At 37.7% G+C, this 20,941-nt stretch overlaps 1 protein-coding gene across 1 annotated transcript in view; it reads right to left on the bottom strand.

Annotated features, from left to right (window-relative positions):
* The window catches only part of snta1 (syntrophin, alpha 1), a 46,908-nt gene extending 31,967 nt beyond the window's left edge, over positions 1–14,941 (bottom strand). Inside the window, exons 1-2 of the mRNA XM_006639389.3 lie at positions 14,578–14,941; positions 6,611–6,796 (exon numbers count right to left, since the gene is read on the bottom strand). Of these exons, the coding sequence (XP_006639452.1) occupies positions 6,611–6,796; positions 14,578–14,869 (478 nt within the window). The 5' untranslated portion in view covers positions 14,870–14,941. The remainder of the gene's footprint in view (positions 1–6,610; positions 6,797–14,577) is intronic.
* Between the last annotated feature and the right edge of the window lie 6,000 nt (positions 14,942–20,941).

Here is a 20,941-nt window from a genome sequence, read left to right as displayed (position 1 = left end):
CTTTAATTTTATTTTATCTTATTCTATTATATTAAAACAGGCTGAACAAACTCATCAGAAGAGCAATCTCTGTCATTGGGTCTGACCTGGACACCCTGGAGGTAATGGCTGAGAGGAGAATGGTGTCCAAACTAGAGGCCATCATGGACAATGTCTCCCATCCCCTCTATGACATGTTTGTGAGAATGAAGCGCACACTCATCAATAGGCTTATCCAACAACGGTACAACAGGGAGCGCTACAGAAGGTCATTCTTGCGTTCTGCCATGAGACTGTATAACTCATCCACTTTGTGTCTGGGCAGGGGCAACATTGACATTGACCTGTTTTTGGACTAAACAGTAAACTCTCTTCTACATCTGGCTTTTCCCATTTACAACATTTTTTTGTGAAATATATGCCAGGGACATTTGCAATATATTTATATTTATAATGTGTCTTTGCAGACACAAATACTATATTTCTTAGGGATGTTCATTAATTTATCAGCAACAACAAACATCACTTATTAAATTCATCATAGATCATTCATTTAGTTTAAATCACATGGTGAATTGACTCAACATACAAGTTTTTGCAATGGTACAATGTTTGTTTTTTGTTAACATTTTTTTCCAAAGTTCAGTCTCAAATGGTAATATTTCAGGCTATTGAGGGTATCCTTTGCATAGATCCAAAAATCCAAAGAAGTTTATACTGCAAAAGCAATTTTCAATTCCTTTTTTTAGTATCTATAAAGTTTTCTATACTTGTCATGAGTAAAAGTCCCTAATGGGTTAAAGGGAATACTGCAGTGTGTAGTAAGATATATCACTGGGATAATGTCTAGCTTTACAACCTTTTCAAAATATATTTTCATATTTTTTATTCATATGAATTAAGTCAGTCATCTGTGTGGATATACTTCATGTAACTGCACTTTACTTCAATGGGGGTACAGGCATAATATAAGTGCTCACAGCAATTGGTTCCAACTGCAGGGTCCACCACAGTCTAACAATAAAGCTTCTGTGAAAACACGACAGGCTTATCTTTCTGTATTATACATGACGGCAATGGGAGTCCATGATAAATTGAGATGAAAGGCTTTGCTCTTCGCTCTGACACTGACAGAGGAAACTCTATTCCACAAGACCAGAAAAGCACTGATATACTCCAACGCCCACTGCTGGGTTTTGCTTTCAGACAGGCGATAAAAACGTTGGAGACCAGATTTTGTGGGCATCAGATTGATACCACTTTATACCAGCCAGCTCTCAAAAGAGGCAGCAAGACATGTGGCTTCTGAAGCCATCCGTAAGTATGAAGTACATTGGGAAGAAAAACCTTTTTTCCTTCAAGACTGCCCATGTTAAGTAGCTCTTCCAATACACTCCACTCCACGAACCCAATCAGCATCTATAATTTAACTGTAGCATCACTCCTATTGATTCTCAATTAAATAATTAAGAAGCTGTCTGAAGGATGGTTCTCCAAATGAGTGGAGCGGTACATGAGCAGCTCTGATTTAATCCCTAATGTCTAAAACTACTGTCACCCACCTTTCAGAAGAAAGCAATTTGTCCTTGGCACTAAAACTGCTAAGAAAGGGAAGTGGCCAAGGCATTTAACAGCTGCTAGAAAAACATCAATTTTCTGGCATTCCCACAGCTCAGGAAACCACAAGTGGGTCGGGCTCATTATCCTCCAAGCACAAAAGGCGATCATTCAGAGCAACACAGGCCAGGTGGATAGGACTTAATAGCTCAGCGACATCCACTAATTATGTTTAAACATACCGACGACCAGGCCAGATGGTGAGATTGGACAGCACTGAAGTCTTCAATCTGGGATTATGTTATATGTTGCATATGTTAGATAATATATCCTAAATGTTACAACTGTAAAATGTAGGGCACGGGGGCATGTGGATAAGAGAAATACATTCCTTAAAGATAGAGGCTAAAAAAAGCACAAATTAAATTATTTTTCAAATATTTATCTTCTAATTCCAAACCACCATCTTCAGCAATACAATCACAAGCGACATAATCATAACACTGAAAGATGAGTATTTGTATTACATTAGGTTGTATGGACCATGCTGATCTCATACCTGTATGTATAGTGGAAACAGGCTATTTGGATGCTCTGCTGCGAAATCTGATCTTGCCATTATTCTGAAGGTTTTGCTTCTCTAAAGGAATGCACAAATAATATAAACAGCAAAGTATACCTTAAACAGCAGGCTCTAGTTAAACAGCTGTGTCTGTTATACTCAGTGAAAATGAAAGCTTTATCAAAATGCCACCCTGGTTGTACTACAGCAAAGCATTGTATCACATTACAAGCTGTCTGAAGCAGAGCCTGAGGATGTTTGACTCAAGTAAACTAAAGTGAAGAGCAGCAATCCTCTTCACACTTATTGAGTTCCTCAGCACTACATGCAGCAGAAGACAGTGGAATACCTACATAAATAATAAGCAGACTTATATATAGCTTGGTTTGTGACACAAATATTTTTATACAATTACAATAGAACTAGGCAATAAAAGGACCACTTAAACACAGGTCAGGTTCTTACGTGTTTAGATACGTTTATTGTGTTCCTTTGTAGTGACTATGTTAAACTGCTCCTCTTGAATAGGTTCAATAGAGTAACCAAGTCCATATGTGGGTTTGAAGGAATGGGATATACTGACAGGTACAGTGGACATAAAAAGTCTACACACTCTTATTGAAATAGCAGGTTTTTGTGATGTAAAGCCAGAAATCAAGATAAATCATGTCAGACATTTTTTCATCTTTAATTTGACCCTGCAACCAACAAAATTCAAGAGAAAAACAGATTGATAATTATTAGGAAAAATAATTGAAATTAAAAAACCTAAAACACCCTGGATGCATAAATCTGCACATCCTTTTATAATGGGGAATGTAGCTGTGTTCAGAGTTAACCAATCAATTTCAAAATCATGTCCAAAGGTAAGTAGCATACACCTGCCATCAATGAAAGTGATTCTGATTAACTCCAAATAAAAATCAGCTGTTCCTGTAGGATTTCCTTGAAACTTTCGTGGTTGCATCCTATTGGGATAGCCATGGTCCGCAAGGAGCTAACAAAACATCTACTGGATCTTATTGTTGAAACGTACTGTAAGGAGAGGACTATAAAAGAATATCAAAGGCATTGGTTGTACCATGGAGCACTGTGAAGACTATCATCAATAAGTGGAGAAAATGTGGCACCACAGGGACATTGCCAAGATCATGAAGACCAAAGTTGATGACAGGATAAGGAGAAAACTTTTCAGGGAGGCTACCAAGAGGCCTACAGCAACATTAAAGAAGCTGCAGGAATTTCTGGCAGGTACTGATCCACAATCTCCCGTATTCTGCACATGTCAGGGCTATGGGGTAGGGTGGCAAGACAGAACACATTTCTCACAAAAAAGAACATCTAAGCCCGTCTAAATTAAAAATACATTCAATCACCCCAAACCATGTGGGAAAATGTCTTATGGTCTGATGAGACAAAGGTTGAACTTTTTGGCCTTCATTCTAAAAGATATGTTTGGCGCAAAGACAACACAGCTCATCATCCAAAGAACACCATACCTACTGTGAAGCATGGTAGTGGGAGCATCATGCTTTGGGGCTGCTTCTCTTCAGCAGGGACAGGGGCTTTAGTCAAGATAGATTGGATAATGACTAGCTCCAAATATCAAGATATTTTGTCAGAAAACCTGCTGGCCTCTGTCAGAAAGCTGAAGATAAAGAGGAATTTCACCTTCCAACATGAAAACAACCCAAAGCATACATCCAAGTCAACCAAGGAATGGCTTCGGAAAAGGAAGACCAAAGTCTTGGAATGGCCCAGTCAGAGCCCAGACCTCAATCCCATAGAAAACCTGTGGAATAACCTAAAGAGGGCTGTGCACAGGAGATCCCCTGGCAATTTGAAGGAGCTTGAATTTTTGTGCAAGGAAGAGTGGGATAAAATTTGAAAGTATTGTAAGAGGGCCCATGTGATCTGAACCTCTTCCTCAGACACATCTCTGTGGGCTCAGGATGCACACCTCAAATAAATGTTACCCCACCTCAGCCATGCCTTTTCTCAAATACAGCTATGAGGCTATGAGGCTTCTTTCTTAATGAATAGTAAGGTATCAGGCCCAAAGAACATTTTGTGAAAAGAAAAAAAGTTATGTGTATGAAATGTTTATTCAATGTTTTTTTTTTTAAATAATGAAATAGGAACTGAATTTAACTTCATGCAATTTAGTCTTTCATGGTACATCAATTCAAAGACACTTCTTACAATCAGCACTACTGTAAGCTGGTGTTTCCTCTTGTCCTACACTATTGTCCTACACTATTATATAAATGCTTCACCCTTGCATTGTTTAACAGCAGTAGAATGGGATGGATATGGAATCAGTAAAGAATGGATGTCAGATTAAATATATTCCCATCCCACTAGTAACTAAATCAAAATCAGGAAAACAAGGGCCCAAATAAATCAATTAAGAAGAATATTAGGAGAAGGAAAGCACTTTACAAAATGTTAAAAAAAATAAAAAGACCAACTTAAAGAAAAGGGATTAAATGAACTGCACAAACAGGGTAAAAGAGTTAGAAAAGTGAAGAAAGCAAAAATAATGTTGCAATGGAAGCAAATGAACTCTTATTATTATTGTTATTATTATTTACTATACTTTTTAATTTAATCAACAAAGTACAGTAAAGTCTAAAGTAAAGAGTCACAAACCAAAATGGGAAACTTTTCAATAATGACAGTAAAAAGGCTGATGTATTAAACAACTATTATGTTTACCAACATTTTCCTTCTGTTCCCTTTTCTGAGTAAAGACAAAGGTTCATATTAAAATATATTAAAATAGAAGAGGCAGAAGCATTACAGGTACAAAAAGCGCTTAAAACAAACAGATTTCAAGGTTCTGATGGTGTCTTACCAATTGCACTCAAGGGAACAAGAGATGCTATTTAGAAGCAATTGACATAAATCTCCCAACTGTCTTTCAAGACAAGGGAAGTACCCACGAACTAAAAAATTGTAGCGTTCATCCATAAGAAGGATGATAATTAATTATAAGTAATTATAGACCATAAAGTGTGACTTATATTTAATGAAAAAAACAACAATCATAACTGATGTAGAGGATCATCTGAAAAGGAGTAGTATTCTAAGGGATCAAAAATGTGAATTTAGAAAAGGCAGACCTTGTTTATCTAACTTTTTAGAGTTCTTCTGACAAGCAACTGCAGTAATACTATGAGTGTACAACATAGCTTTAATTAAAGGTCCTCATAAAATATTAATTCTCAAATTGCATGCAGTAGACATACAAGGTAATACATTTACAATTTCCTGCAAGGTAATGCAGAATTGGTAATGGATAGGAAACACAGGGTAGAGTTAGGGGATAAATACTTAAACTCGGGTATCCCTTCCTTATTTATATTCTATTTATATGTCTAGATTCTAGAATAGCTAATAAACTAGTAAAGTTTATTACAAAACTTTAAGGAAGAGAACCCAGATATATTTATATATTCAAAGGAATTTTCTCTTCTGACAAAACATTCTTTTTAGAGCTAAAACTTTTTACTCTTGAAACAGAAAAGTACAAGGCAACCTGATTTGAGTATTTAAAATCCTCAAAAACAAAAACAAGGTCAAACCAATTTACTTCAGAAGCAAGATTGAAACACAAACCAGTGGTCTCAAGGTAATTTATGGTAAAGTGCAGAGAACAGAGAACTTCTAAGAACAGGAGACACATCTTTACAAAAAGGCTCTTGTGGGAATATTGAACAAACTGTAATGCTGCTGAAGTCTCTCAAGACACAGAATAATAATAATAATAATAATAATAATAATTGCTTACACTTTTATAGCGCTTTTCTGGACACTCCACTCAAAGCGCTTTACAGGTAATGGGGACTCCCCTCCACCACCACCAATGTGCAGCTCCACCTGGATAATGTGACGGCAGCCATAGAGCACCAGAACGCTCACCACACATCAGTTATCAGTGGGGAGGAGAGCAAAGTAATGAAGCCAATTCGTAGATGGGGATTATTAGGAGGCCATGATTGGTAAGGGCCAATGGGAAATGTGGCCAGGACATTTACACCCGGGGTTACACCCATACTCTTTTCAAGAAACGCCCTGGGATTTTTAATTACCACAGAGAGTCAGGACCTCGGTTTTACGTCTCATCCGAAGGACGGCGCCTGTTTACAGTACAGTGTCCCTGTCACTATACTGGGGCATTAGGACCCACATGGACCCCAGGGTGAGCGCCCCCCTGCGGCCCCACTAACACCTCTTCCAGCAGCAACCTTAGTTGAATGAGATCCTTAGATAAATTAGCTACTAACAAACAAACTAAACAGACGTCCAAATGACATCTTGTTTGTAACAGTTCTGTTCTTTTTTTCTAAATGTACCTAGAGGCCTTTGACATTAGGCTTAAACACAATAAATTCATTCTCTCCTAGTATAATCAAGGCAATACCCTTTGTATGGGAAAATGTATGCATACTTAATACTTCAAGGTTTTTAAACAGCTGACGACAGGCTGATACTGGGATCCACACTTACCTTCCAGAATGACCTCCTTGCCTGTCTTCTTCAGAGCCTGGACGGCTTCATCGTGTGTGGCCTCTCTCAAGTCATAGCCATTCACAGAGAGGATGGCATCCCCCACGTACAGCGCCTCCGTCTGGTCAGCGGCCAGACCCTTGAAAATCTTAGAGATCAGGATGGGCATTTTGTTCTCCTTCCCTCCTGAAAAAGACAAGAATCCAGCACCAGGTCACCCATGTGAGGCTTCTGGAATTATGCAGCAACTTTATTGCTTTTTCACTAGATGTAAATATAAAAGCATTGAGGAAAGAAATTTCTTTTACAGTCATTTAATAGATATAAGCAGTTTTTCTTAAACTATTTTTTTTTCATAATGCCTTTTTTTTACATTTTAGATTTTATCTTTTTCCCCCTTTTTAATCATGGGAAACCTAGTCAAATTTACTCTGATGAGTAACCATGAAATTGTTTGCTTATTCATTTATTGATCCTTTTAATTCCAGACATTTTTCATGTTCACAAGCCTTTGCACACCATTTAGTACTGGCACTTAGTACATCTGAGTAGTGGCACATCTCAACTGGCCACATGGTATGAAAAATGGTATTTGTGTAATTGTGGGGGGAGTCAATTTACAGGGTTTGGTGTAGTTGTGCTGATTCCAGTAGGAGTGGTGTGAAATGAATAGGTATGGGATGATGTCTGTTATGTAATATTATATTTATTTTTAATGTAACATTTATTTGTACTGTTTGTATGTTTTGTGGGTTTCTGGGTAAGTAGAACACAGCAGCTTTGATGCAAAACAAATTTCTGAAAAATCAGACAATAAAGATTTAATGTACATTTTCCTGAGATAGATACATGTAATGAATTTCAAGCCACTGCTCACATAGTGATAAGAAAAATTGGTCATGAAGACCAAGAACTCAAAAGTCGAAATAAGTCAGGGATAAATAGTTAGAGAGGATCAGATCAGGAGACAGTTACTTATCCCTGAAAATGTCAGCAGAACGGAGACCTGAAGCACAAAGTCAAAGCTAGAATGGAGTGCTCTACCGAGACAAAAGTAAATGTATTTGAGTGACCCAGTCACCCTGAATGATGTGAATCCAATAGAAAAGATATGGTGAGGATTGACAATTGCAGTCCATAAACTATCCCCAATGAACTTGTTAAACCTGGAGAAATATTGCTAGTGAAAATGGATGAAATTACACCACCATAATGTGAAAGCTGTTGGGTACCTATCAAGAAATACTGAAAGCAGTAATTGCAGCCAAAGTATAGAATACTTATGTAGTCAGTAAATTCCACTTTGTATATATTTGCATATTCTGTTCAGATCTAACCACTGTCAAATTTTACAGTGTCCAACCTGATCATTATAGTTTAAAAATGTAGTGTTCCTCCTTATGGTAGAATGATGCTAACAAGCACTAGTGCAAAAAAAACAATGAGCCAATCTTTCCCTGTACAGAAACTGGGGACAAATTGTCCAACTAATTAATTTACTAGGGAGAGAGGAGTTTTCCATCTGTGTTCTTGCAAAATAATCAAATATGAGACTCATACCTAACAATGCTGACAGCATTCTAACACCTGCTTTCTGGGGCATTTGAGAGTTTATAATTTAGATCCATCAAGATGGGCTAATAGACCAAATCTCTCTGGCAATCTGCAGGATGGCACTGAAGTGAGAGGGAAAACTTTGACTTCACATGCAGCTAAACACCTTCTTCTGTGAAAGATATTACTCTTTGTAATTATCATCAGGAGGAACCCAGAAAAGTTGGGCTGAGAAGCTACTTTATTGCTTTTGTATCTGGAACTTGAATAAAATAGCCAGTATCTGGGATGTATTTTACATGATGAAACAGGGCTTAAAAAAATGAATTGAACTATTTCAGGATCAATAATGACACAAAAAGAAAGGTAATGAAAAGGAATTTCTTTTAAAACTGAGAATAGGGTGAATCTCTTTGCACAAAAGGTGGTGGATGTCTAAAACAAGCTGAAACATGTCGAGAACCTTGCAATAATTAGCTACTAGTAACTAAGAGGGAAAACGCCAATTTTTTTTGCTCTTTCCTGTATCCGTTCATTTAAAGGTGTATTTTCTTTTTTTTCCTCCAGGGACTTTTTAAGTACCAAAGTGTAATATTTGCACAGGTATCCAGTTCAACACTGTTTTCACATTCTGTTGTTTTTTTAAAGCTTGCAGTCATAACACAGTGTACAAAATAGGTAGAGATCTACCCAAAAATTTAGTTTATTTTGCCCTTAGAAGTCTACAGCTTGTGCATTCAGGATTGAATAAGTTTAAAAAACTGCATAGGCATCATTTAATAATTTCAGAAAATGGGACACCATAGGAAAGCTTTGAACAATTTTGCAAGACTCTGTCTAATTTCCTGTAGATTAAATGAGGCAGCATGAACTTCATTGCATTACACCATAAAAATATTAGCATTAGAATTTTTCTTATCTGGCAAATCTAGTACACATTTAATTCACGGCGAGTTGCTTTTCTTTTACATTTTCCAGTTCCATCTTAAAACAAATCTCAGAATGCAATGTGTACCTGCTCTTTCAAACAAGCACATCCTACTGATCTTTCTGTCACAAAAATAATCTCACCATTTTAGATTTGGTTTTAAGAACAAGAGGTGCTTCCATTACTATCACAGCTCTGTAGTCGTGCAACCTCTGTCTTCCTCTCTCTTTCAGCCCAGGCCTGATGCTTGGTACAACGCAGCTGGCACCAAAGCAAGATGCCATATTCTATGCCAGAGAGCACTCACTAAAATAAACACAACCAGCCCAATCTGCTCCTATTAGCTGCTTTCATCTCTGGCCAGTGCAGCCTGTGCTATAGAAGGCACATGTCAACAGCCACACAGGGCCAGCCAGACGGTTCACACCATCACGTCAGCTGGCTGAGTTCTATCTGCGGTCACTCGAGACCTCACAGATGCGTCTCTCATTCTGCACATCCCTGGCTTTTCACCAGTCCCTACAGGTGAAACAGTCTTGACCAAAGTGCACCATTGTGAATGTGTGTGGTAATTTCACAGTTCTAACTGTTTTACCATGTTCCTATTGCAGATTCACTTTCCTTTGGAACTCCCTTGCACCATAGACTTTTTATTCTTGTATAAGGGAACAGCTGTTTCCCAGACTAAAGTGGTACAGAACCTGGCATATAATAAGAAAAATAATTCCAAATGAGGATCCTTCTGTCATCAGCGAAAGAGCTAGATGTATAAAAACTGGAAAGCTGCCCATACCAATATTTTTTCATGATATAATGTCATTATCTACATTAAGGTCCGCTTTTTTTCTTTCTGAAAAGTGCTCAGTCAACACTTGTCAAATCTTGGGACAGGGTATAATAGGCAAGCTTCCCAATTTTTCCAACTTGATGAAAAAGTGTTTTTCTGTTCAAAAGAACTTTTTGTTTCTCAGCTAAAGTCACTTTGAAGGAAAAACACAATTACGATTACATATACAGTATTTTTACAATTCATATTAATGAATAATATTAATTCATATAAATGTACTGTTAAGAAATTATTGTTTTTCTTGTTTTTAAGAAGAAATGCTATGTTCAGAAAAAATAATCTAATCCCTCCACCAAGTGCTTTCAAATTTTTATAGTTTTTGTTTATTTAATCTAAAACAATATTCCCTTACAGCCATTAGACTGGTACCAGACTGGATTGGAAATGTTTTTTTTTAATTAAGGTAATAAACTTATAAAATAAAATAAAAAACATTTCCAATCCAGTCTCCAATAAATAGGTTTCCAATAAAGCAATAGCTTTATTGCACTAATTAGTGTTTGTAGTTTAGATCATTTATTGTTGAAACTCTCAGATCATCTGATGCCATTTACCAAGCAATCCATGAGGGAAATTTGTCTCTTTTCACAGAGGCGTAGTTGAATACGGTAACATACTGTAGTTTGAAGAAGATTTCCATCACCTGCCGTAGGCGGACGTACATTTCCGGCCAAGGTGTGAGATGAACGCAAGATTGTTATGCTATCATCAGGATATGTGGGAGCTACTGTACCAGTATGACTGAACTGGAGTCTGTGCAACAAGTCAGTGGACATGCAAACTGACCTGCAAAGGTCCAAACATTCTTCCTAGAACCATCAGAATCACCTGCCTTCAGATAAACAGAACCTTTGACGATCTATTTCACATAACTGCATTTTCTTGATGATTGCAGGAAAGAAAACGCTTGTTAGTATGTTAAATGCAGTGCATGATTTATGCTTTCCAACTGTACCCATTTGGATAGATGCAAAGTTTCTTAATGAAAGTCATGAGGTGAGTCAAAGGTTAACATACTTGATCTAAACACACACTGCTTCCCATTCTTTAGACAATAATGAGACAAAGCTCTTGGCTTAGGAGTGTGAAGTGCTGCACTAACACTACTGCAGGTCTTAGCAGATGTGGACAGCTGGGACATACTCATACTGGTTTTGGGTGGAGTATATGAATCATACTAATTTTACATAATTGTATCAGTTTTCCATTGCGCTTGTATCCACAGCCTCTGGATTGTTCTGAGCATGAAACAAGTTGGAATTGTTCCTATATCCAACAGCTTTCACAGTCTCGCTGTATTTCTGCTGAGAGCTCAACACTCCCTCCTTGATCACCTACTCTTCTTATCAGTCCCAATCAGCCCCTAGTCACTGTTTGAATAGATGAGTATCCCTTATCCACTGTATCTTATTTATAACTCTACTATTAATAAGCATATCATATTTGTTCAATCAACAACAAGCAAACTTAGCCTACTGCAGGGCAAAAAACAGAACTGTTCACAATGCAGAATGGTTAATTAAAAATGAATTGGGAAAGTAAACTTAATTGATTTTCTACTCAAGGTAACAAAGTAGTCTATATATAATTCAGAGATATCTAATCATCTGGTTAACAACTATTACGATTCTCTATAATTCTATGATACTGTTTTTCAATGGCCTTATACCTTATTTACTTTACCGCACTACAGTGCCCAGAGATGTGCCACACTGTGCAGCAGACATGGTAGGCCATTAAAAGCAGGAATAGGAATTAATCTCGCTGTAAGATCATTGCTTTCATTGTCCTGTGCTTCTTCTTTGCTAGATAGCCTCATTCTGTTGATTAAACCTCAAAGCAAATCAGTCACCTGAGCAAACTATTATATTTTAACTTCAAGGGGAAAAGAAAGCAGTGCTCCAGAAATGAGATCTTGCAGTAATCTTGCATATTCAGAAAAGTAAAATAAGACTACAGGGAATAACTGCAAACTGAATGTATTTTTAAAATGAAGAATACGAGCCTTGCTTGCATGGCTTTGACTTGTACTGGGATGCTGTGCTGTCCTTCAAAGAAGACCTTATCATTAAGGATCCATAGGCACTATTGAAAGATTAAGGAAGCTAATCCCACAGTCCTGGCTAAATTCTTCTTTGAGCTGTGCAATCTAAAACTTTCCACAATGGATTAATTAGGTCCGCACTTTTACGTGAAGAACTTTGGAATCTTCATTAATGAAAATTATTATTATTACAAGTACCACTACTAGTAGTAGTAGTAGTAGTAGTACTACTACTACTTTAAGGGGTGGCATGATGGGCAGGGATTACCACCTCTGGGTGCCTGGGTTTAATTCCTGGCATGCTATCTGTGTGGAGTTTGTATGTCCTGAAACAGGATTCCTACAGCAGTCAAAAGAGTACTGATAGATTAACTGTCTCCTAGAAGGTTTGACCATGGAATGAGTGTGTGTTTGTATCTGTGTTTGTGTCTGTGGTGTCCTGTGCTAGACTAGCATCCCATCCAGGGTGTATCCTGCCTTGTGCCTGTTGCTTGTTGGGGTAGGCTCCAGCTCCCCCTGTCTCTATATTGGAAAAAAGATTAGAAAATAGATGGATTATTACTTCATCACCTCTTTGCTTTTTTTAAATGTCAAGGATTTGTACTGAACTTTGTTGCAAAAGAACTTGCAATTTTATTTATCTGTGTTTATTCGTCCACAAATTATAAGAGTTTTGAAGTTGGTACTGAATTTTGTACCAGAAAAGTTAAAGAGATTATACAACCAAAGTGTCTGTTTAGCTTCCTAAATTCTTCTGCAAACTGTTTAAGGATTTGCCGGTCTGTCCTCTCATCACTGATCTGACTTGACTTGTCTTACTATATAACTAAAACTATTTGTGAAACAAATGATGATGGACCAGACAGTAAAACCCCGTATCAGTGAAAACAAAGTTAATAAGAAGGGAAAAGTAATCAAACAAGTACCTGAAATCTTTAAAAGTACTGTTTCCAAACTAATTTCCCCCCTCCACATGCAAACAACAACTACTGAAAACAAAATTCACACTATCCTAAGATCCAGTGATTCTACTTAGCTTTCTATTCCGAAAGGTTACAGCCTGTGTAGATTTCTTTCAACAGCTTGTCACATTTTTTCAGTCCCGCCAAGAATTCACTTCACATTCTCTAAACAAAAATAACTTTTAATAGTTGTGTGATGTGTTTTAGGAGATCATTACATTAAAGATACTATAGGTTTGTGGGAGTAACAAGCTACCAGCCACATTGTCTAAGATGATACCTTGGCGTCTTCCAAGAATTATATGGGTGATTTCCTCCACTCAGGGCAAGAGTCGCTTCTTTTCATAAAGAGTTGTGGGAGTATGGAACAAGCTTGCCAGCCATGTTGTGGAAGCCAATACACTTGTTTCTTCTCAGGAAATAGGTGGATGAAATTCACAGATCAAGTAGCTAATAACTACCAAATGGGTAATTGTAAAGGCTGAAATGTTTTTATGCTCTTATATTTAATTTAAAACTGTATTGTGGCACTTCTACTTCTAGTTTTATGTTTGAAATCAAGCTGTTCATTTCTTCCCACATAGTTAAAAGGACACATAGCTGAGTTTATTTTTAACTCTGTACCTTTTTGATTCAGACACAATAAGAAGTGACCAATCATTATCAAATAATAGAACTGTGATACTGTGGCAAATCTTTCTTAAAATATTTACAACCTAATTATAAATTATAATGTTTGCTGTCAGTAGAAGGCTACTCGATGCTATCTTACGCATAGAGTGGTCAGCCCTGTCCTGCCACAATGCCGTCTTTACTGGTCTTAAACTCACTGTTCAGTACTCCATTCACCAATTTTTAAACTTAATTTTTGACCACTTAATCTGGAGAATGGCTCGATTTGCAGTTTTGAGATCATTTGAATATTAAATCCTAACATTCTGTTCCACGCGAGGAAAACATGAGTTAAGAGAAACAATTGTTTTAATGAATTTGTCATAACCGATACGTTACAATTCTCGCTTAAATCATCACTTAGTAAAATAATTATCAGACTGTTTCTCTTCAGGATCTTCCCTGAACTGTATACAATATTTAAGCAGTAAAACTATAGCAATGTTAATCACAAGTTAAGGCACAAAGTAATCCGCTGTACTGTACAATTCACACGCCGTTTTAGAACTAATGTTGCCTGTTTTCCTAAACTGGGATATTCTCCTGAACAACTTCAGCAATGGAAACTGCTGTCACAGAACACTTGTTTCACGTGTTCAACAGCCCAACAAATGCAATGCCAGTCATCTTACAAAATGCAGTTATGAAGGGCAAACATTTTGACCGAGGTTTTCTTCTTCGTTCTGTATATTTGTCGGAAAAACAACACTCACTTGAGCCCAAGGAATTTCACCTGATAACAGTCGATAATGTGATATCACACATACGTCCAGTTGTCTTATTCGGGAGATTAATGATAATCATAATTTAGTTTGTACATGTAACTACATGTACACAACGAAGGCTGTCAAGAGCTGTCGACTTGAAAACAAACTTCAATGAAAGAAGTTTAACTTCAAGTAAACTTTTATGTCTTAAGTTACAAAGCAATGAAAGTGTGAGCAAATTCTGTTTTTTTACCTTTAATGCTGATTCCCAGACCCCCAACATCCTGCTTGGTGACTCGCACCGTGCGTTTGACGTTGGTGATCGACTCGGGGACTGGAGAGCTCGACCCGACGCTGGTTGAATCTCCGTTCACTGCTCCCAGGGGATTTGGGCTCAGGCTGGGGTTCACAGGCTCAACGGTAGCTTCTCCCGGACTCACCGTCAGGCTTTCCTCCGTGAGACAGGCGAGCACACGGATCCAGCGATCCACGGAGGTTCGGAGCTCCAACAGTCCAGTTTTCTGCGCCTTCATCCCGGCAGCCATGTTCAACACATTCCTGGAATAACTCCACTCTGTACGGGGTTGGCAGTCCTGTACAGAGATGGGGGTGGGGGGTGATGATCGGAGATGCCAAGAGAGAGGAACACCACGGACCCTCCCCTCTCCGTCTCTTGCAATCGCGGCGCTTAGCTCTTTTTCTGCTTTACGCATTAGAAGTTGCTTTGATAATAGTGACAATCCAGTGAAGTAGGCGCTTTTAGAAAAAGTTCAGAGATGTTTAATGGCCGAATAAAACTGATTACTGTTTTTTTCTCTGAAGATGGCTTCTCGAAGTGAGATTCCAAGGATTGTAGTGCAATTATTATTATTATTATTATTATTATTATTATTATTATTATTATTATTATTATTATTATTGTTATTATTATTATTATTATTATTATTATTATTATTATTATTATCAGTAGCAGTAGTAGTAGTAGCAGTAGCAGTATTAACAGACCTAACAAAAGAAGAGAAAAGGCAGCAAAATGCCCTACGTATGCACTGTTCCCACTCCAATGGAAAATAATTGCAGAACATTATATGAACTTATTTTTCATGAATTGTACTACATACTGTAAGCATATTAATTTACAATATAAAAATATCTGTGAAACAACTTTCATAATGCACACATTTATCGTCTGTGTCTGTGATCTTTTTCACTATCACGTGGATGTGTTGCTCTGGAGAGAGAAAATTGTGCTCAAGGCCAGTCAGATCATTTACCAAAGTCGCTCATTCCCATTTTACAAAGCACTCTGAAATTAAGCAGTAATTAATTTACCACTTGTTCAGTACTTAAGCTCGAAATGAGAGTTTTACACTTGTGCTACTGACTGAAAACGAATCATCTCAGCTGCTGCATGTAAAGGTACATAAATATAATACTGTGCTCATGAAGGCCATATCTAAAAACCAGGGGTGGCTCCAGAAATATATTTTTTAGCATGAGAGGAGTGGAGCCATTATGAATATTTATGTTATAAAGTGTTTGTAGTTGTTATCTCTGCAGCTACTAATTTAGCAGTGTCTATATACTGAGCTTGTTAGTGTTTCATTAGAAGGGATTTTAATTAACATCGATTTTGACATTTACATTATCTTTACTGCCATAAATATCTTTAGGTGGGATGGCTTAAGTTCCCCTCCACAAATAGGTCAGACATCAGTCCATTGGGCAGAGTTTTTCCAGTTGTGTGGTGGCTTCAAGTTACTTAAGGTCAACTAGCAAAATGTGAAACAGGTGGTAAAGGCTTGCTGTCATCCATACAGGTAACATTGTCTTGGCATTCTTCTGTCAAAAGGCAGCTAGGTTTGGGCAACAGAAAGTCGCTGAATCGCTGTGTGGCCTGCAGAACCTTGCAAACCGACGTTAGCCATTTCATGCAGTGCTGTGAGCGTCAGCAGAAACACAAAGCAAATCATGATAAAGAGTTACCTGACCCTGTGGCCAATGTGCCTCTACCTGCAGGAGGTTGACCCCTTGACCTACAAGCACTTCTGGAGCTATCGCAGTGCCCTGTAACTGGGGGTGTCAGCTTGGGCGGTCTGAAAGGCCATGCAAAATGCCAGGCAAGCCAAGGAGCTGCAGATTCCTGAGGACTGAACACTCGGGGGAGAACGTCCTGTGTGGGGAAGACAGGAGTGAAGGACAGACCATAGCAGGAGTCAGTAGTGCAAAACCTAAAGGAGCATTGAAGTGCATCTGGCACTAGACAGCAGGTGAAATAGCAGGAACGCCTGGACCATATATGGAATACTTAGTCGCTAGGATTTCCTTTCTCTCTTTATAGGATGAGCCTGACAGGTTGTATATCATCTTTCAACAGGAGGCGCACTGTCTGCTGAAAATGAAGTGGACAGTCTCTTTTGGAAACAGAGTACATTTACATACAGTAGAATAGCTAAGGGGTAGCCAGCTTTGGTCATGGCAAGCCAATCCAGAAGGTTTTGTCAGTCATCATTACCAAGCATTACCAACTGGCACCACAATGAACCTGAATTAAATTGTTGTTTGGACTGAGCACTTAATCTTTACTGAAGAGAAACGGCTGCTTAATTACCACAGGGGACAAAAACAATACAATATGAACATAAATAAGTATCCAGTACTCCAGTAAGTATCCTTTTTTTTAAAAGCTGTAAGTTTCTTGTTTAAAGTGGAATCCTAATTTGCACTGGCTACTGAAACGTTCATCCGTAAAAGGAACAGTACACATCTGATTACTTATGTATTCAACATACTGTGCAAATGAAAACAAAAGTATAAAGACAGTGTAAATGGCATCTTGTTAGTAACAGTGTCTGCAAATAAGATTTAAATAAAATCTTTAAAATATTCTGGTTGTTTTTTTATTATTTTTATTGCATGTAAAATTATTTTATTGTCAGGCCAAGGGCAGCAATCAAGCAGCAATATCAATTTACTAAGGGTTTACTTCTCAATTCAGATGTTAATTTATTTCAGTTTCAGAGAACTCTTGAAATCCCGCTCACATGTAAAGTGACTGGGGACAATGGGTTCAACTGACAACTCGGCCCTTATGAACTTTCTCATACACTTGTAAGAACATGAAACATTTTATTTTACCACATAAGTAGGTCATTTGTGAAAACATCAACACCCTGTATCTCTAAACGATCACCTCTGGACATTCCTGACTGAAGTGAACAGATGAACATACCAATACAATCAAACTAATCAAAACTAAATTAATAAAAGAACTGCTGTTGTAATACACTCTATTTCGATACCAAAGAGAATCCATAAAGATTTTGTGAATAATGTCTAATAAAGTGCAATTACTTCTTGCAACATGTCAGTTCATGTTACATACAATTTATCAAACAGTACATCCCAGCAATTCAAAGTTAGACAGCCTGGAGGGGTGGTGTATCTGCTGGTTTTCGTTACAATTCAGCTCTTAACTACCTCGATCAATTCATTGCTGAATTAATCAATTTAACAGCTTCTCCCAGCTCTAGTTTGAGTGCAGCTTTGAGGAGACCTAGAAAACCATCCAGGACCAGGACCAGGACTGTCCGCCTCGGCGAATGTTTCACGTTGAAGGAGTAAATTATAAGGAGGGTTGAATGCATTTTGCGATAGCTCTTTGAATATCTATTTCCCCCTCGTGGAAGTATTTCAGTATCGCAATGTAATCACACTTTTAAAAAATGCCGTCACAACAGACAGTGCTTCATGATCACCGTTTCTATCGTTGTTATTGTTATTGGTTATAGAACAAGGAACAACATGCTTTTATTTTATTACTTTTACATTTACGAAGAGTCCTGCCTGCGATATATATTTTCGTTTTATATTTGATATATGTAATGAAAATTTATTTTGGTTTCAGCGTCAACAAAACAGCTTTCGCAATACTGTGTGATCAGGTGGTAACAACTCTTGATGGGACATGTTTTAACAATGGGTGTGAAGAATTATGAATCACACTGATGTGTCTGAATCAGTTCAGTGAGATGCTGTTATTGTTAAATTAAATTTTTGATTCGGTGACAAATATATTGGGTTGTTCTTGTCTTGTTGGAATTAAAATGTTTTAAATACACTTTGGAGTCTTCAGGTGTCGTCGCTTATCAAAATAAGAAACTTGTTTTTCTGTTTCTTGCTGTTTTCAGCCTTTCATGGAAACTTCATTATTCGGTCATACCAAACAAAGAATAGAGTAGTAGAATTGTTTGTCAATTCTGGATTGGTTTAGTATTCGTGGTTTAGTTAGGAATTTTCTGTTTTTAACATTTTTCTGGGTTCATCACCATGGCACCCGTTTAATTCATTTGGTCTTGTTTTACCCGAGAAACTGAAGTTTGGCACTGCTACGAACTGTTTTCCTGTTATAATTACAAAAAACCCTATATAATTTCATAATTTTTCCCTCATTAACTAAAAACATAAATTAATTTACGTGGATTTTAAATTGAAGAAAAGCACGACCATAGTGGTCTCACCTGTTCAGTTACAGGGCAGTTCGTTTGTTTGACAGAACCAATAGACTGGTTCTCCATAAAAAAATCAGGAGGTGTCGCTATTGTTACGCTGATTTACAATTCAGTCCTATACAAAGATATGAAATACATTTTCAAAGAAAATGAAAAAGAAAGTTATGATCAGCAACAAACAGAAGACACCGACTAAACCTAATAGCTAATTGAGCACATTTTTCATAATACGACAAAAGAGTTATTATTAAGTTGTTCTTAAGAAGTTAGACTGATAACCTCTGCAAACAGTATTTAATTTATGTTTTATACAACTTGTAAATAATTCCTTTTTTGTAAACGAATAAACTGGAAATAAAATCTTTACCTCCATTGAAAACACGTGTATAAATCAGTTACAACAGTAATTATACTAATAAATTACTTGTAGGTGGACAGATTAGCATCACTAATAATATAACATTTTAGGTGTATCTCTCATTCTGACTTTTCTTTTAACTGGAATTATTTGTTCTTTGGTATGTTTCACATTGTATTCTCTCAGAGTTGTCTTCTGAAACACAATAATTTACTAACTAGAAAAATAAATTAGTAACCATTGGAGCTATCATTTCCTGCTGTTTAAATTAAATCTAAATTTCAGAGCCTTTGTCTATCTCTGTTTTGCCATTCAAGATCATTGCATTGCAAATATGGCAGGTGGCTTAAAAAAACTGAAATGTTTTCCATCTGGATAAAGCATAATAGTATGAAAAGATTTAGGAATTAATTAGAGAGGAAAAAAGAAGGGGATTTTGATTACTTCCCTTGCGAGATACATCCATATCCACACACATATATATGCTCCCTGAAGACAGTGGACAGTTGGGATGGTCTGGTGATTAATTTGAAACTCCCCCAGAGCTTCAGAGAGCCCTCTGAGCTGCCATATGGGCCCTGTGTCTGAGAGGCAGCCTTCTCCAGAACAGCCTGCCTGGGCTCAGCCTGGCTCAGACTGGGCAACATGTGGCCTAGGCATGACTGTTGGCCATCCCCACCTGTTTCCTGGTCAGATGGAAAGTGGTCTATTCTCTGTGCCTAAGTCTCTGGGGTCAAGGCAGTTGGAGGGATGGTTCAGGGGGGGGTGTCTGAGTAAGCAGCACAGGCTGGCTCCTGCTCTCTACCTTTGACCCTGACATGCATCCAATCACCCCTCCCTTTCTAATGCCCAGATGCTTTGAGGGCACTTCCTCTGGCCGTCTTCAGTGAGGGAGGAGGTTATACCATTAAACAGTGCCTTCAGTTCCCATCTGCTCATGTATTATTCCCTTTTCTGTCTGTCTGTACCTCTCTCTCTCTCCCCACACTTGCAAATGCCTTTAACTCAGGGAAATTGCTGCTCACCCCCTCCTGTTCTCCCCCCCTCCCCGGTTAGTGAACAAGGCAACTGCTGTGGTAGAAAGCCCACTCTGAGAAGGAGATATTAGCAGCAGAACCCCTGCAACTACCTGCACAAGAGTGTTGATCTGAAACCAGTGGAAAAAATGTTAGTAGTTGAGTTATGCAGCATACTGTGGAATAACTAATGCTTTGAAGGCTTGGAGGTGTCAGTTGTTAGCATAACTTTTAAGATAGTCTGACAATTCATCATTGAGTACAGGTCCAGTTCAGTGGTAATCCTGCTGTTCCCTGATGTAACACTCCCACACTGACTTCATAGTAACCAGATCTTTGAATCCTAAAATGCTATGTGTCCAGTTACCAGCTAGCACAGCAAAGGAGACTTAATTAGAGCAGTTTCCGAAATGCATCCAGTATCAAGAGACTTAATCCTGGAAAAGAACTGATTGTGCTCACAAGGGGTAACATAGGAATTGCTTTGGTATAATTCATCTTTGAATTATATGAAAAAAACATCACATATGTAAAATTAATGGACAACACTAGGTATAGTGTTATTTACTATTGCAACAGTAAATTTGTACGGCATTTGAACAGTAGTTTATGCTATAATAACAATAGCTACATGACTTAATGCAGCATGTTTTATTCCAAAGGGTCCCATAGCCATTTCCATTGATTAATTAGTAACAAGATACCTTCCTTACATATACTTTATATGCACTT

Source organism: Lepisosteus oculatus, chromosome 16 (genome assembly GCF_040954835.1).
Source record: "Lepisosteus oculatus isolate fLepOcu1 chromosome 16, fLepOcu1.hap2, whole genome shotgun sequence".
In the NCBI taxonomy this organism is placed as follows: domain Eukaryota; kingdom Metazoa; phylum Chordata; class Actinopteri; order Semionotiformes; family Lepisosteidae; genus Lepisosteus; species Lepisosteus oculatus.
Note: the sequence above shows the minus strand (reverse complement) of the source record. Positions and strands in the feature narration are given on the sequence as shown.